The sequence below is a fragment of the Ipomoea nil genome, unplaced genomic scaffold (genome assembly GCF_001879475.1).
Source record: "Ipomoea nil cultivar Tokyo-kokei standard unplaced genomic scaffold, Asagao_1.1 scaffold1932, whole genome shotgun sequence".
NCBI classification, from domain to species: Eukaryota; Viridiplantae; Streptophyta; class Magnoliopsida; order Solanales; family Convolvulaceae; genus Ipomoea; species Ipomoea nil.
In genome coordinates, this window is record NW_017618360.1 from 1,817,961 (window position 1) to 1,836,114 (window position 18,154).

The 18,154-nt window shown below is 38.4% G+C and overlaps 1 protein-coding gene across 3 annotated transcripts; it reads left to right on the plus strand.

The window, feature by feature from the left end:
- Positions 1 to 1,776: 1,776 nt before the first annotated feature.
- Positions 1,777 to 11,665, plus strand: LOC109146488 (tripeptidyl-peptidase 2). Of its 3 annotated transcripts, XM_019294134.1 has the most exons (33): positions 1,778 to 1,919; positions 2,004 to 2,255; positions 2,431 to 2,509; positions 2,623 to 2,696; positions 2,794 to 2,903; positions 2,992 to 3,072; positions 3,566 to 3,652; positions 3,735 to 4,028; positions 4,131 to 4,253; positions 4,423 to 4,506; positions 4,603 to 4,790; positions 4,975 to 5,149; positions 5,229 to 5,350; positions 5,437 to 5,525; positions 5,791 to 5,849; positions 5,983 to 6,137; positions 6,323 to 6,501; positions 6,990 to 7,102; positions 7,198 to 7,368; positions 7,971 to 8,099; positions 8,185 to 8,285; positions 8,385 to 8,502; positions 8,797 to 8,876; positions 8,976 to 9,048; positions 9,305 to 9,390; positions 9,483 to 9,534; positions 9,632 to 9,751; positions 9,868 to 9,936; positions 10,144 to 10,236; positions 10,327 to 10,422; positions 10,585 to 10,683; positions 10,825 to 11,076; positions 11,265 to 11,665. In XM_019294134.1, exons 2-33 carry the CDS (start codon positions 2,081 to 2,083, stop codon positions 11,421 to 11,423), a joined length of 3,885 nt encoding a protein of 1,294 aa, XP_019149679.1. In that variant the 5' UTR covers positions 1,778 to 1,919; positions 2,004 to 2,080; the 3' UTR covers positions 11,424 to 11,665. The 3 variants fall into 3 exon arrangements, with proteins under 3 accessions (XP_019149677.1, XP_019149679.1, XP_019149678.1); XM_019294132.1 differs by having other exon boundaries at positions 1,777 to 2,255; XM_019294133.1 differs by having other exon boundaries at positions 1,779 to 2,255; positions 5,437 to 5,516.
- The last annotated feature ends 6,489 nt before the right edge of the window (positions 11,666 to 18,154 follow it).

Genomic DNA, 18,154 nt, shown 5'->3' on the forward strand with positions numbered 1-18,154 from the left:
TAGTTTTGTCATTATTTTTAATTCTTGTTTTGGTTTATAACAACAAATATAAGAGTGTAATTGACAATTGAGATTTCTTAGAAGAAGAAAAGAGAAATATTGACTGCCCACTTCTTCCGGTTCTAATCCTCTTATTCCGATGCCAATCCTTTCTTTCCGGACAACTTTCATCCTTTCTTTTCTTCCGGTTCTAGCCTCTTTCATCCGGTGCTAATCCCTTCTCTTCTTTCTTTTCTTCTTCCTTTGTCCATTTTTCAGGGTCATAACAAAGAGCAATTAGTTAACAATGACAAAAGTATAGGATTAAAAATTAGTATAACAATATCTAAGAATATGGAGGTAATTATCAAAGTTTACGTGATAATAACCACAAAAATACCTCAAATTATTAGGCCAGTAATTCTAAAATAAAAATAATACGGAGTATCAAATGATTAAAAAACGAAATAATTACTCTTATTTATTTCAATAGAATCTAGTTTGTGGTTTATTTTACATAAACAACAAAATTTGTGTAATGCATACTAACGGTAATAAAGTTACTATAATATATTTATGAAAAGGAGTAAACAAGTAACAATATTGCTAATATTTTGAGCATTTCCCTTGTATATTACATGGGTCAAGTATTTATACTGACTGGCGCTTAGTCTAAGTACAACGGCTCCACAATTAATACAAGCACAATTATATTTCTAATAAGTGCAGTGACTCCATAATAATTGGAGCGCACACCTTAATAAGTGCCGTGGCTATGGGTTAAATGCAATGATTCCACGTGCTATTTCAAGTTAACTTCTACACTTAATCATTATAGATTTACAGTTGACTATATTAATCATTTTGAGTCATCAATTGGTTCGGATTGGACCAAGAGTGTACCAAATTGAATATGAGACCATACGACTATCAAATTATCTAATCACATACTTTGAGTTTATAACTATGATTTTCATAATCATCCAAAAAAAAAAAATCCTACATACATGATTCTATCTACCTACTATGAGCTGTATGGCGATTCTCTCGGTGAGGAAAGAGAGGATAAACTGGTCTAGTCAAATGATGTGAATGGGAGATTCAAGGTAAAAAACTGCTATAGAGCCTCAATGGGGTAAATGCAAGAGTCAGCGGTTGTGATATGGTCATGAAAGTTAAAATTGCCCCCAAAAGTTAAAAAAAAATTTCTGGCATGCCCCCGTATCTATTAAGACTTTAATATTATTAATTAGACTAATGGTATATTTATAATTCTATATTAAAATTTAATATTAGAATTAGACTATGGTGCAATTATTATGCTATAATAAGGATTGGAGGGTTTAGAGTTTTGTTATGACTTTAATATTAGAATTTTATAAGGATTTTTAGGTAATGTTAACGGTGAATTAACAAAATATAATATTTAAGGAAAAAGTTATCAGATAATCATATAATTAATGATAAATTAGAAAATTTTCAAAAAAAATTAAAATCTGAACAATCTGAACCCATTATGCAACAACCCATTATATGCCTAACTTTACTTGCTCAAACATATCTTTCTAGGTCCTATTGTATAGAATGATTTGATGACCCTCTTTTTTTTTTTTTTTTTTTTTTTTTTTAATAATGTTCTATTGCTCTTATGATGGATGAATGAATAGTATGTCCTCTTTGTTTAAAAAAAAAAATTAATTAATGATGCACTCATAAAGAGTCACCTTTTTGCCTTTAGGGGCAGAGTTGTAAATTCACACCTCATGAGACTAGCAGTAGGATACGGGTCTTCTCAGTTCTCATTGGACAATGGACACTTATCCATTTGTTAAGAAACAACCTCTCTGACTCCCCGGCGGGTGGGCAGCTGGCAAGCCTCGCCTTCGTGCACGCCACCGGCGAAATCAACCATCGCGTGTGAAATTACCAAAACGCCCCCGGTTAAACAATGCAAAGCCTCTTACAATATAAAGCATTTGTTATTCCTCCTCTGTCCCAGTCACCATTTTTTATTTCCCCCCCAGGTCGAAGACTCATTATTACACCCAAAAAGCGCAGCGGTAGCTCAACTCTAGAGAGGGGACTGAGCAGAAGTAGGGCCATGACTTGTTCCTCGATTGTAACTTCCGGCGACGACAACGGAGCTCTGCGCAATTTCAGACTGAACGAGTCCACTTTCCTTGCTTCTCAAATGCCTAAGAAGGAAATCGCCGCCGATCGCTTCATCGAAGCTCACCCTCACTACGACGGCCGCGGCGTCGTCATCGCAATTTTCGGTCAGTTCTCATCTTTTTTCCGGCATTTAACAGTACAAATTACAATTAAACTTTGTATCGCACTCCTTTGTATCGCACTCCTTTGTAAGTTTGAGCAGCTGCATGTCTCCAGAACTTGTGTTCATTCCAAGTATTAATTCCGCTAATTTCTTCAATTCTTTTAATCGTGTTTTAGATTCTGGAGTTGATCCAGCTGCAGCTGGTTTACAGGTGACATCGGATGGGAAACCAAAAGTTCTGGATGTGTTAGATTGGTAAGATTGAGATTCCGAACTTTAGATTGCTGCATACTGTGTTAGAAGTATATTTGAATGTAGTAATACGAATAGAAATGATTATTAACTCTAGTTATACTACATTGTTCCAGTACTGGTAGTGGAGATGTTGATACATCCACTGTAGTGAAGGCTGATGCTGATGGTTGCATTCAGGGAGCATCTGGTACAATTTTTTATAAACACTGCTACATCGTCTTTCATTGCAATTGCATAGAGTTTTAGTTTCTAACCGTGCTTGCATGGGTCGTCATGTATTTTAGGAGCTTCTTTGATTGTAAATTCTTCGTGGAATAATCCATCCGGTGAATGGCATGTGGGTTGCAAATTGGTATTTGAGCTGTTCACTGATGATCTTACTTCTCGTGTGAAGGTGAATCTTAGTATTGCTGCTATATGAGTAATCTATTACCTAAGGCATGCTATTTGTTAGAATTTCTTGTATTTTCTTATTTTTGCAGAAAGAAAGAAAAAAAAAGTGGGATGAGAAAAATCAGGAAGCAATCACGGAGGCTGTAAAGCAACTTGATGAGTTTGATAAGGTTCGTCATCTATTTACTTTATCACTTTATTGATGGTTAAAGTAATTAAGTTCAATTTTCCATTTTGTATTACATTTTTTGTGATTAGAACTTCCAACTCATGACTCATGAGCTCTGATCCCAAATGATGAGCATCCCGAATGTAAACAAGGTTAAAGAAAAATAGAATACGAAAGGAGAAAAAAATTATCTGATATGTTAACAATGGTCTTAAATAGGCTTATTACATAACAGAAATAAGAGAACTAACATGCTAAAGTATAAAGAATAGGAAGTAATCAAATTAATAGCAAAGACTAGTTCTAAATATCTGGACATAATTTGAAACCTTAAGTTCTTTGTTCGGAGTGTAGTAACATTCTTATGGTTATGGAAAATATGTGCAAGCCTGCAAGGAATATTGTTCTTTTTACTTTTTGTAGCCCATAGTTTAGGGTTAGTTATTAATTTATGGTTAGTTATTTATGTATTTTTGAACTTACCAATACTGTAGAAACATGCAAAATGTGAGGATGCCAATTTGAAAAGGGTTCGTGAGGACCTCCAGAACAAAGTTGATCTTCTGCGCAAGCAAACTGATGTGAGTAGATTTTTTTGTGTGATAACTTTTCTGGTTTATGTAAATACATCTAGTTCCATCTCTAATAATTGAAAAACTGTAGAGCTATGATGACAAGGGGCCTGTTATTGATGCTGTTGTATGGCATGATGGAGAAGTATGGAGGGCTGCTCTTGACACACAGAGTCTTCAGGATGAACCTGAATGTGGAAAGCTCGCTGATTTCCTTCCTCTAACAAATTATAGAATTGAACGGAAGCATGGAGTATTTAGCAAATTGGATGCTTGTACTTTTGTTTTAAACGTGTACAATGAAGGCAATATTCTCAGTATCGTAACGGATAGTTCTCCACATGCTACTCATGTTGCTGGTATTGCTGCAGCTTACCATCCAAAGGTAAGTTTTTAAAATCACACCGGCATAAATCAACTATTCAACTAATGCTTATTCTGATGGCGGCAAACTTATTGCTTGTGCAACACATGTTGGCATTTGAAGGAACCTTTGCTAAATGGAATTGCACCTGGAGCACAGTTGATATCATGTAAAATTGGTGATTCTCGCTTAGGTTCAATGGAAACTGGAACAGGATTGACTCGGGCTGTGATTGCAGCTGTGGAGGTATGTCTTTGCTGTTAGCTTCCTTTAGCAGTTTTACTAGTTTGATACCTTATTTTTCTCAGATGTGGTAATGATATAATGTACAAAGAAATTGTTCGTATGCTTTTAGTACATTGTATTTATCAGTTTCTGAAGCATGCATATTACACCTTTTATATGTTGTGAGCAGCATAAGTGTGATCTCATCAACATGAGTTATGGGGAAGCCACATTACTCCCGGATTATGGTCGCTTTGTTGATCTTGTTGATGAGGTAACACCTTAAAACCCCTATATTTGGATTTCCTGGGAGAACTAGAGTATGCAAAAAATTTATGACTATAATTGATGGTACCAATTGAATATAAAGGTGGTCAACAAGCACCGTATAATATTTGTAAGCAGTGCGGGCAACAATGGGCCAGCGTTGACTACCGTGGGTGCACCTGGTGGTACTACATCAAGCATTATAGGAATTGGTGCATATGTATCTCCTGCTATGGCTGCTGCAACTCACTTGTTGGTTGAGCCACCTTCTGAAGGCCTTGAGTACACATGGTATGTGCTATGTGCTTTCATTTTAGTAGGTGGGCAAAAGTTTCCCTATCTAAATTTAAATACATCAGCAGACCACTAGATCCTTGGCTGCTTGCCTAACTAGTCCCTACATGATAACCTTGAGATACACATTTTTTTCTGTTATTTCTTAGTTTACATTTTAACCCCAAATATACTTCTGCAGGTCTAGTCGGGGACCAACTGCTGATGGAGATGTTGGTGTCTCTATAAGTGCTGCTGGGGGAGCTGTGGCTCCTGTTCCCACATGGACTCTTCAAAGACGCAAGTTGATGAATGGAACATCCATGTCCTCTCCTTCTGCTTGTGGTGGAGTTGCTTTACTTATAAGTGCTATGAAGGTTTATTCTAATCGACTGTCTTCTGCCTTTATTTTTTTTTCCTCTCACTTTCTGACAAAGGCCTGTAAATTATTTACAGGCTGAAGGAATTCCTGTGAGCCCGTACACTGTGCGGAAGGCTCTAGAAAATACAGCTAGTCCTGTGGGGACGCTGCCAGAAGATAAATTAACGGCTGGAGAAGGGCTTATGCAAGTTGACAAGTTACGTTTACTGCGTTCTTCACACCATTGTTTGTTAGTTAAGACCATTTGTTAGATTCTTCTTTAATAGTTGGATGGTATGGCAGGGCTTATGAATATGTTCAGAAGTCACAACACTTCCCTTGTGTACGGTATCAAGTCAATATCAATCAGGCTGGAAAATCAAGTAAACCTTGTAACCAACACTCACTTGCTCCCTTTTTTCCCTCTTTATCAATGAATGCACATTTGAGTACCCTTTTTTCCCTCTTTATCAATGAATGCATATTTGAGTACCTACATTTAGATACTCTGACAAAATATGAAGTTTGGCTTGGGGTAAAGCCTTCGTTGTCGCATTCTAGTCGTCTAGATCTTTCCCATTATGGTTAATTCTTTTTGTACAATGATCAAACTAGTTATTAAATCTGATTTAATCTCAAATTTAACTTTGAATGCAGCCCCTACATCACGAGGTATTTACCTCAGGGAGATTAATTCTTGTAACCAATCAACAGAGGTGATATAGCAGTGGATTTGAATTTTTTGATCTAGTGTGTTAATGTAATATTTATATCGTATCTGCTATTAAAAAAAATTAGTGCATTCACAAGTTCATTTCTTTGAGGAAGCTGAATTAATATTTTCCTCAGTGGACAGTTGAAGTTCAACCGAAATTTCATGAAGATGCAAGTAATTTAGAGGAACTGGTTCCTTTTGAAGAGTGTATTCAGTTGCATTCCACTGGACACACAGTCGTTAGATCTCCAGAGTACCTCCTCCTCACCCATAATGGGCGTAGCTTCAAGTTAGTCTATGCATCTCAATTATTTAAATTTTATCCATCTCCAGTGTGCTTTTTTTTTTTTGTTTTTTTCTGAAGTTTTATTAGATCAAGAATGTTAGGTTTTAAAGCAAATTCCCATTTTAGTATGATGCATCTCTTGCAATATTGATTTCTCATTATAAGTCTTCTTCCCCGTCAATTTCCAGTGTTGTTGTTGACCCTACCAGTCTTGGTGATGGTTTGCATTATTATGAAGTATATGGAGTGGACTGCAAGGCCCCATGGCGCGGTCCTCTTTTCAGAATTCCAGTTACTATAACAAAGCCAAAAGCTGTGAAAAATCGCCCCCCTTTAATTTCATTTCAGGGGATGGCATTTTCGCCAGGTGATTGTCATATATTGTGAGCTACTATGCATAATTGTCAATAACATTATTACTTAGACTTTTTCTGCATTATGTCAATTAATATTACAGTAAACTCAAGATGATTAGGCTTTTGGCTTTTCTTTAAAATTTGTTGAAATTGAGGGATTGAAAGGCTTGACGGGCGGAGAATAACAATCACCCGCCAGTTAGGCGGAAGCAAAATATGTGAGAAACCAAAGAAAAAGAGAATAGAAAGAATATATTATAATGAAAGATTACAATTACAATTACAATTGATTGTCTCCCTGTGTACTCTATACTTCTATCTATATAAGGATCCTATAAAATCCTATATTTATAGAAACATGGGACTAAATCAAGTCTAATAGGAATAGGAAACTAAGCCACTCCTGCTTGGACTCCTAGGAGTTTCCTAATATTCGACAAATTTAAAAATCCCTTTTACTTTTCTAACATTTTGCTCGTTCACTTGTATTTTTATTTAGGTCATGTTGAACGGAGGTTTATTGAGGTACCAGTTGGTGCTACTTGGGTTGAGGCTACTATGAGAGCATCAGGTTTTGATACAGCTAGAAGATTCTTCATCGACACCGTTCAGGTAAAAGACACTTTATACTTTTCAATTGTGTCTTATATTTTTATGTGTAGCAAGTACCAATTATGATGTGCCTATGATGTGCCTGTATTATGCAGCTCTTTCCTTTGCAAAGACCAAGCAAATGGGAAAGTGTGGCTACATTTTCTTCACCTTCTGCTAAAAGCTTTGCCTTCCCAGTGGAGGGTGGTTGCACAATGGAACTAGCAGTAGCTCAGTTTTGGTCTAGTGGAATAGGAAGTCATGAGACCACCATTGTTGATTTTGAGGTATTATTTTCATATTCCATTACCAAACATTTAATCTATATGATTGTTGCCTAATGATCTGATAACTTTTGTCATTGCACCGTGTTGCCTCAAACTATTGATGCTCTATCAAAGCATTCTTGTTTCTTTTTGGGTAAATGTAATTTCTTTTACTTTCAAGGGGTATGTTCTAGTAGTGGTCTTTTAGTGAAGGAAGTTCTCCTCTGGTGTGTCTATTTACCTTGCCATATATATATATATATATATATATATATATATATATATATATGGGTAGCATCAAATGATTCCCGTAAAAATTGAGGAAGTCAGCCGTCAATCAAGGTTCATCAATGGTTGAAGGTTTTAGTACAAAAAACACGGGGTTAATTTAAACTTTCAAGTTTTCAATATTTATAAAAAAGAACCTCAATTTTTTCAATTATATTTTAGCAACCCTCAACCGATGATTTACCCAGATGGATGGATCAAATGAGTCTTCATTTTTTACGTGGGAGCATGCTCTCACATGAACCCTCCCCTATATATAGGGGGTTTGGGGTATGGGGTTTAGAACCATATTTGTTATGATGATATTACGTCTTTTGGTTGGTGTAAATTCTCAGATTGGATTTCATGGTATCGACGCTAACAAAGAGGAAGTGGTTCTTGATGGAAGTGAAGCGCCTATAAGAATTGATGCTGAAGCTCCTCTATCAACTGAGACCCTTGCCCCTACTGCGGTGCTTAACAAGGTGAAACTATTTTCTCTGCCCACATCATGGCTGACTTAATGACAGTATTCAAAACCAAGTTTTCCCTCTGTAATTAATTTTTCAGGTTCGAACTCCATATCGTCCAATTGATGCTAAAGTTCATGCCCTCTCAGCAGATAGGGACAAATTACCATCAGGGAAGCAGATACTTGCATTAATACTAACGTACGTCTAGGTTTAACACAAATTACTGATGGATGACTCTTTTCTTTTGTCAAATTCTTATTTTGTGCTAACTTCTTCATTGGCTTGTTGTTGATGCAGTTACAAATTCAAACTGGAAGATAGTGCTGAAGTCAAGCCTCAGATTCCATTACTTAACAATCGCATTTATGATAATAAATTCGAGTCTCAGTTTTATATGATATCAGATTCTAACAAGGTACAGATTATCTCATTTTTCAGATTTGGAAATCTTCCAAATCTTATTTGTTATTACCTATGTATGCTTTAACGTTTGCATCTCAAAGCACCAGGCTTTAGATGTTAATGGTTCAACAAATTATGTCACTCTTTCTTTACACAAGGAAACAAATTTCTTCGGTGTGGAACTGTTGCCATCATATCTTTCTGTCAAGTCTATTCCCATCTCTTTACTGAATTTCATTCTTTTACTCATTCTGGCGCGTTTTTTTTTTTTATAAAAAAATATAAATACTTTACCTTTATAATGTAGCGTGTGTATGCAATGGGTGATGTTTATCCGAGTTCTTCAAAACTTCCCAAGGGTGAATACAGTTTGCAGCTTTATTTGAGGTGAGAATGTTGTTTGGGATTTTGGTTTCAAGCACCAAACTATTTTGGAATTTAAGTGGAGAGCGTTCTGCTTAATTACAATGATTGTCCTATTTGCAGGCATGATAATGTGCAGTACTTAGAGAAAATGAAACAGTTGGTGTTGTTCATTGAAAGAACCTTGGAGGACAAGGTAGATTGTTGCGACATTTATTAATATGAGATGCTTTGCTATGTTTCATTTTGTAATGGTTATGGTTTTTTTCAAGTGTGAAATATAATTATGTCTTAGACATCTTTAGGCATAGATGCTAAAACATTAATGTATACGACATACACATATATTCTAGGATAATGCCATATTGTATGGTCTAGTGTATAGAGATATTTACTGACACCTTAGTGCTCTACAGACTTAACGTGGCTGAATTTGTATATTCATAATGCAGGATAGTATTCGACTTAGCTTTTATGCTCAACCTGATGGTCCAGTGACGGGTGACAGTAACTTCTCATCTTCTGTTCTGATTCCTGGGTACGGAATCATCAAATTGGAAAACTTCAAATTATTCTTTATTGATGTTCTCATGTGAAATATGTTGTTCTTTTGTTCATATGAATTTTAAGGGTGAAGGAAGCGTTTTATTTGGGTCCTCCTTCGAAGGACAAGCTCCCAAAGGTTCATATTGCTGAAACTGTAGTCTATCCGCTGCAACTGTGCTCCAGTTGTAGTTAAAGTGGCTGTTTCTTTCATATTTATGTGCTTTTACTTGCAGAACTGCTCTGAAGGATCAGTATTGCTAGGGACAGTGTCCTATGGAAAGCTTAACGAGGGGAAAGATTCACAAAAGAACCCTGCATCGTATCAAATATCATATATGGTGCCTCCAACCAAGGTTGATAATTGTGTCATCCGTGGAACTCATCTATGGAACACATTTATATTCCTTTACAGACTCGAGTTTGTCTTCACTTATTCTTAATTTAGTGAGTTGTATTATCTCTGTTGCAGCTTAATGATGACAAGGAGAAAAGTTCCTTAACTAGCAACCAGACCATATCTGAAAAGTTAGATGCAGAGGTAGTATCCATTTCTATTCATATTGTTCATCTTAGAGATTGACAGTTCTCGTTTTAGCATTCGATTTTTATATCTTTATACAAATATGTTAATTTGTTGAATGTAAATTTTCCTTATTTATGTTTTGTGTAAATTCTCATGGACCCATGGATTTTAGTCATTTAAATATTTTAGTTAAAAGAAATTTGCATTCATGTTCTCAATCAGGTCCGTGATGCTAAAATAAAGGTTCTTGCTGGCTTAAACCAAGGCACTGATGAGGAACGGTCAGAATGGAGAAAGTTATCAATCTTACTTAAGGTAATTATAATTCTATTTCTCATGTCAAATTGTCAATCTGTGGCGGCTTCTATAAACATATCAATTTCTTTCTGAATTCTGTTGTTGCAGTCGGAATACCCAAAATACACCCCTTTGCTTGCTAAAATATTGGAAGGTCTTCTTTCACAAAAAAATGTTGAAGACAAGATCCAACACTATGAAGAGGTAACGTTTCTTCAGTCAATTTTCTGCTGACCGCAATTGTTTCCTAACCAACAATATTAATGTCAATTGAGATGCAAATATTGGAACTACGATATTCTTTTTTCTGCTTTATATCATCAGCAGTAGCATTTGGGTTTTCTTACAAAGCATGTTTTGTGGCAGGTTACTGATGCAGCAGATGAGGTTGTTGTAAGCATTGATAGAGAAGAGTTAGCCAAATACTTTTCCCTCAAACGTGATGCCGAAGATGATGCTGCAGAAGTGAGCATTGAATTTTTGGCTGTTTTCTCTCACTTTCCCATTAAAAAAAAATATTTACATCTTATTTTAATAATACACTCGAACAAGAGTTTATCACTTTAACACAGTCTACTCATAAAAGCAATTTACTTGGTGTTATAGAAAATGAAGAAGAAAATGGAAACAACTCGCGACCAGTTGGTAGAAGCACTCTACCAGAAAGGATTGGCTTTGGCAGAGATTGAATCATTGAAGGCAGATAGCCAACCTGTAACGGTGTCTGATGTTGAGTCAGACTTGTTTGAAAAGAACTTCAAAGAACTAAAGAAGTGGGTAGATGTCAACTCATCTAGATATGGAAAACTTTCTGTTTTGCGTGAGAGACGTCTTGGAAGACTAGGAACTGCATTGAAGGTAATTTGCTATTTCTGCAACTTTATTCCTTATGCCATATAGATTAGTGTTTGCATTGCGTTTTACTATTGAGAACTGATTTTATACTGAGATATAAATGCCCCGGTTTTTTAATTTTCTCATTGAACACTTGTATATATTATATAGCTAGTGGGCAGGTTGTTTTACTGACTGAATTCTTGCACCAGGTTTTAATTGACATGATTCAAGAAGACGGGGACCCTCCTAAGAGGAAGCTTTATGAACTAAAGCTCTCATTGCTCAAGCAAATGGGTTGGGGTCATCTGGTGGCATATGAGAAAGAATGGATGCTCGTCCGTTTCCCATCAAGCCTACCCCTTTTTTAGGGTTCTTATTCGGCACATATAAGCCCACATACTGTTGTGCTTGAATTACTAGTTTACCTTTGTCAAAAAAAAAAAAAAAAACATCAGTGTCATTACTTTTGTATTAAAGTTTCTAAAATTTACTTCTTGAATCTTGAAAATGTTTAATATATTTCTATATTCTATATTAGTCTCTCTAAGTTTTTAAATTATGTCTTAGAATAGTGTTTGCCATTAATTTGATTAGTTCTTATTCCTGAGAACAATTGCTCATCTTTGTATTCCTGAGAACGAATCTGCTGTGTTGTATTGACTATTGAGCTTGACCCATCACTGGCCCAATCGTTATGTTGTGCATCCGTGCATGATGCATACGGATGCAAAAACGTTGTTTTGACATTTAACTTAAAAATAATAATAATAATTTAGCATTGCATAACTACACATCCATAATTTTATAACTATAAATCCAAAATTGCATAACTACACATCCATAACTTTATAACTATACATCTAGAATTGCATAACTGTACATCCATAACTTCATAACTATAAAACATAAGGTTTCCATAGTTATTTCTTAGAAACTATTTACGAAAATGGTTGTAGAAGTGTTCAAAAGATTGATTAAACCATCTAATTACATAAAAAACTAAAATTAAGAGAAAAAGAAGCATTTTTTTTGGAGAAATTAGTGGACCAAAAGAAGCAGAGCATTGGTTTAATTTTGGTTTCCGGCAAGGAAACCAGATTGGTTTCCAAGGAAACCAGTTTCCAAGGAAACCAGATTGGTTTCTGGAAACCAATATGGTTTCTGGCTTGGAAAATCATAGATTCTGATTTTCCAAGTCGGAAAACCAAATCTGTGGGTTTCCAAGTCGGAAACCATTACGTTTCCGGCTGTGGGTTTTCGTACCCACAGTCGGAAATGGTTTTCGGTGATTGAGAAGATTGTGAATGTCGCATTGGTTGTCTCTGTAGTCTCTGTGCGAAGAAGGGGGCGTTCATGGTCTCACTGGTTTTGTGCGAAGGAGGAGTTCTCGGTCTCATGCGCGAAGAAGATGAAGCCGGAAAATGACTTCCCCTCAAAAAAAGGGGAAGTCATTTTTCGTAAAAATGACTCAATTTTCCATTGACTAAACTTCATTTTCCATTGACTTTAGTATTTTCCTCCTTCCCAAACACTAAAAACCTAGAAAATGATTTCTGGAAATCATTTTCTGGGTTTCCAAACACACTTAGGATCCGGATTTCCAAACACACCCTTAGGATAGTTAATTTATCACCTGACTTAAAGATCATGACGAGAGGCGATCGTGTTGGGTTTGAATCTCACCGGAAGCATGTATGAGAAAAAAGGCCCAAAGAATGCTAGAAGGTCTGGGCTGATTTCACAACTCGCCGTCAAGGGCTCTAGGGGCTGTGGCGGATCTAGAATTCTTCTCCAGTGGGGGCAAAAAATTAAAACTAACTAGATATTTTTTTAAAAAATGAAACACTTAGAGACCAAGTCATAAATATTGTTGAATAGAAATAAAAAATCAAAATACATCAAGATAAAAAATGTTTTTTTTTTTTTTTTTTTTTGGAGAAAAACACATGCTAATTCATTAAATCATAATCCAGACAGCTGACAAGGAAAGGATGTGGTATATCAAACCACTCTCCACGACCTGGCTCAGAAAAGGCCTCCCGGGCAATAGCGTGGGCGACACAATTCGCAGACCGTCTTACAAAAGAGAATTCAACACCACCAACTGTGGCTGCCAACTCTTTAATGTCACCAACTAATAAACCAAAAGAAGAATTAAAAGGAACAGAACACACAACATTAAAAACAATTTGCGAATCTACTTCTACTTCTAGATTGCCCATCCCTACACCCAGCAGCCAGCTGAGTGCCTCACCCTCATTCACAGAATAGCTCCCAGCCAAACATATGTTTTTCGCAGCCAGGAACCTGCCGTCATCATCACGTAGCACCCAGCCACACCCCACCTCATCACCACGGAACGCTGCATCAGTGTTCAACTTGATCATGCCTCTCCGTGGCCGCACCCACTTGTCTACATGCATGCATGGCGCCGTAGCTGAGGATTCCAGATTCGCTGCACCCCAATTCTCCAGGTAGACCAACGATCGACGCAACATGTGATCCATGTCTAAAGCAGCGCCCTTCCATACATGTTCATTCCTGCTGAGCCATATACCCCAACAGACCACCATGAACTTGGCCAGCTGCTCGTCCTTCAACGCATGTACACAAGCGAAGAACCACGAGCTGGCGTCATTGCTGGGCGACTGCGTGTGTAGCCCCATATTACTCCATGCCGCAGCCACTCTTGGGCAAAGCGCGAACATATGGGTCGCCGATTCCTCCTCGTTCATACACATGTGGCACTGTACCGCAACACTCACCCTCCGCGCATTTAACGCATCCCTGGTCGGCAGGCAGCCCGTAGCCAACTGCCAACAGAAAGACTTCACTTTTGGCGGAACATGGGCGTTCCAAAACTTCAGCCAGGGGCGCGCATCGTGATCCACGAGAGTAAGGTGTTTATAACATGATTTCACGGTGTAAGCTCCCTTCGAGTCCCAAAACCAATACCAGCCGTCCGGGGGCTTGCGCATGCTGATAGGGATTCTGAGAATTAAGTCTGCATCCCGCGCATCAAAGACATCCCGGACACAATCGATATCCTACCCTATGCCCTGTACATTCATCAAGGAAGAGACTGGTGCTTCAGCAATAACCGTAGGCAGACCAGTGCGGATATATGGATCATCCCCTACAGGTAGCCACGGTTCAGTACCTATCCTGGTGCCACGCCCATCTCCTATATACCGCCTACATCCTTGCCTCATAATGTCCCTGACTGCCAGCATCCCTCGCCAGATGAACGAGGGGTTGCTACCTTCAGCGGCTTCAAAGTAGGTGGTGTTCGGGGCACATAGCCCTGCCCAGGATCGCCATCGCATCCCCTTCCCATTCCCCAGCCTACCCGTCCACTAGTACTCGTTCATAATCGTCTCTATCTCCTTGCACAGGCCTGCAGGCAATAGGAAGACCATCATCGCGTACACCGACATCGACTGAACTACATTCTTCAGCAAGACTTCCCTGCCAGCCCGGGATAGGAGTTTAGCATTCCAACTTCTAATCCTTGCCAGAATACGGTCCTTCACAAACCCCAGTATATGGTTCTTCTTCCGGCCAACCACAGCGAGCAAGCCTAGATATTTCCCACTAGGATCCCCCTCCGTCACCCCAAGCACGTTAATGATTTCTCCCCTGTGTTGCTGCCCAACATTTGCACTGAAGCATATTGTGGACTTGTCGTAATTCACATGTTGTCCCAAAGCTAAAGCGTAGGTATCTAGTACATATCTCATGTTCAGACTCTCAGGGATATTTGCCCTTAAGAATAGGAAGCAATCATCCGCGAACAGTAAGTGGGAGATTGGTGGTGCTTGCCTGGCAATGGATATCCCATGCAGTCTCCTAGTTCTCATTTGCTTTTCTATTAACCCGCTCAACCCTTCAGTGACTAGTAGAAAGAGGTATGGGGACAGTGGGTCACCCTGTCGAATGCCTCTGCTAGGAGTTATAGGACCGAGCTGATGCTGTGCATGTAGCACATGATACGACACCGATGTCACTGTCCCGAGAATTATATCAATCCAATGGCGTGCGAACCCCATATTCTCCATAACAGCCTCTAAGAACCCCCATTCCACTAGGTCATATGCCTTGCTCATATCGACCTTCATCGCAACCATCCCTTTACTACCCTGTGTCTTTCGTTTCAGAAAATGGTGCACCTCATAAGCCAGCATAACATTATCGGTTATTAAGCGGCCTGGTATAAATGCACTTTGCGCACTGGAGATCAACTTATGCAGAAGGGGCTTCAGCCTGTTAGCACATACCTTAGCAGCTATCATGTACATCACGTTACATAAGGCAATAGGGCGCAAGTCCTTCATCGATTCAGGTGTCTTTTTTCGGCACCAGCACAATTAGCGTATCACTGGCATTAGCCGGCAGTTGCGCAGTTCGCATGAAGTCCCTACAGAACACAGTCACCTCGCCCCCGACAATGTCCCAAAAGTGCTGGTAAAAACCCGGCCCGAACCCATCCGGTCCCGGGGACTTGTCCGGATGCATCTGATTCACAGCATCGCGTATCTCGTCCCTGCTTAACGGTTGGAGCAACATGTCATTTTCATGTGGCGTTACACTCGGAGTAATGCAATCAATAACCTCTTCCACGTCCCCTTGGTTCGCAGTAAATAAGTTGCTGAAGTAATCAACCATAAGGTCCCCCAGCTCATTCTCATCCGTAACCCAGCGCCCATCATCAGCCTTCAGCCGGTGAATCTTGTTTCTGCGACGCCTCGTCTTTAGGGAGTTATGAAAGAATTTACTGTTAACATCTCCTCCCTTATACCAGTATTCCTTTGCCCATTGCCTCCAATACCCGTGTTGTTGTTCTAGCAAGAAAAGGTACTCCTTTTCAATAGCAGCATACTCCACAAAACCCCGCGCATCACGCCGCGAGTGAAGTGTTTCCATGCGAGCCTTGCATTGATCGATTCGCCGTTGGAACTGTCTGTTGTAACTACGGCCCCACCGCCCAACATCCTGGCCACATCGCGCTATCCTTGTTAAAGTATCCAGTCCCGTTGTTCTCTCCCAGCTGTGCGTCACAATCTCTCGACACATGTCCTCCCGTAGCCAAATGTTGTCGAAGCAAAACCGGGCCCGCCTTGTTGCATGCTGCTCCGCAGTCGGGTTTAGGATCAGCGGTAAATGATCGCTGTAGGGGCAATGGATCGAGCTAGCATTGGCGGAGCCAAACAAGCTTAACCAACTGTCAGAGCAGAGAACACGATCCAGCTTTTCTTCAACCATGTTGGGAGTTCCACGCGACCGATGCCATGTAAACTGATAGCCTGAGAAAGGCAGATCCTGTAAGCCACAATCCAGCACCGCCTCCCGGAAGCCCCTGATGCACCACGGTGGATGCGGGGCTCGACCCTGTTTCTCAGATTGATCGAGGAGGTCGTTGAAGTCCCCCATCACCAACCACGGTAACATACTTTGCGCTGCCAACTGCCTCATAAGCTGCCACGCATTGCGCCTGTGCTGCCTTTTGGGGTATCCATAATACCCCGTAAACCTCCATGTTGGGCTCCCCACATCCAAGGATACGTAACAATCGATGTGATAAAAAATGTTTAAAACCTAAAATATAATTAATTAGATAAAATAGCTTGGATGGAAAACACATTATAAATCACTTATCTAACTATTAATATTGAAAAAAAAAAAAAAAAAGAAGTCACAATGTTACAAATGAAAAGTCCAATTAGAATTCTCACTATTAATATTAAAAAATGTCAAAAACAAAAGTTCACTCATCTCACTATTAATATTAAAAGATGAAAGGAAAAAAAAAAAAGAAAAAAGAAAAAAGAGAAGCCTTGAAAATAAATATCCAACCAAAATTTCAATTGTTAGGTTTGAACTATGGACCATTAGACATTGCATTTTAATAGGTTTACCATCTAAACTAATGCACCCTAATAGGTTTACTATCTAAACTACAATAACTCTACTAAAACTGAGATCCCTAACAAATGCTAAGTATATTTAAAAAAAAAAAAAAAAACTCACAATGTCTGCATAGTGTAACCAATGATCACTCTCAAAATTTATGATTTTCTATTTCTTTGTTTTTACTTTTATCACTCATCTTTAAAAATCATAAAATATAGAAAAGAGACAGAATACATTTCTATTGGAGAATATTTTTTATAGTTTGTTTGATAAATATTTTAAAATTTTGAATTTTAATTTTTTTACTTTAGAAAAATAGATCATTTTTCATTTGCTAAACACATTCTATTGAAAAGTTGGAAAAGTTGTCCTTTTGGAATTAGGCATTTTCTATATTTTCCAATTTCCAAGTTCCAACCTGGAAAAGTTGTCCTTTTGGAATTAGGCTTTTTCTATCGCTACTTTATACTTCTATTTATGTAATGATCCTATATTTATAGGAACATGAAGACTAAGCCTAGTTTTAAAGAGAATAGGAAACTTAGTCACTCCTACTAGGACTTGCGAGTTTCCTAATATTTAACAAAATTAAAAAATCCCTTGAGGTAAAAAGCTACACGTTACCGCCATTTTCTGCATTTACTTTTCTAACTTTTTTGCTCGGTTCACATGTATTTTTATTTAGGTCATGTTGAACGGAGGTTTATTGAGGTACCAGTTGGTGCTACTTGAGCCTACCATGAAATCATTAGGTTTTATCGACACCGTTAAGGTAAAAAACACTTTATACTTTTTAATTATGTCTTGATATTTTTGTGTAGCAAGTACCAATTATGATGTGCCTGTATTATGCAGCTCTCTCCTTTGCAAAGGCCAAGCAAATGGGAAACTGTGGCTACATTTTCTTCACCTTCTGCTAAAAGCTTTGCCTTCCCAGTGGAAGGTGACTTGGTCTCATGACTTCCTATTCCACTAGACCAAAACTGACCGTATTGCCTCAAACTATTGATGCTCTATCAAAAACATTCTTGTTTCTCTTGGGATAAATGTAATTTCTTTTACTTTCAAGGGGTATGTTCTAGTAGTGGTCTTTTAGTGAAAGAAGTTCTCCTCTAGTGTGTCTTTATTTACCCTGTTCGGGAAGGGATTAAGTGCATTTTAGGCTTCCCATGCGGTGCGGGTGGACGCA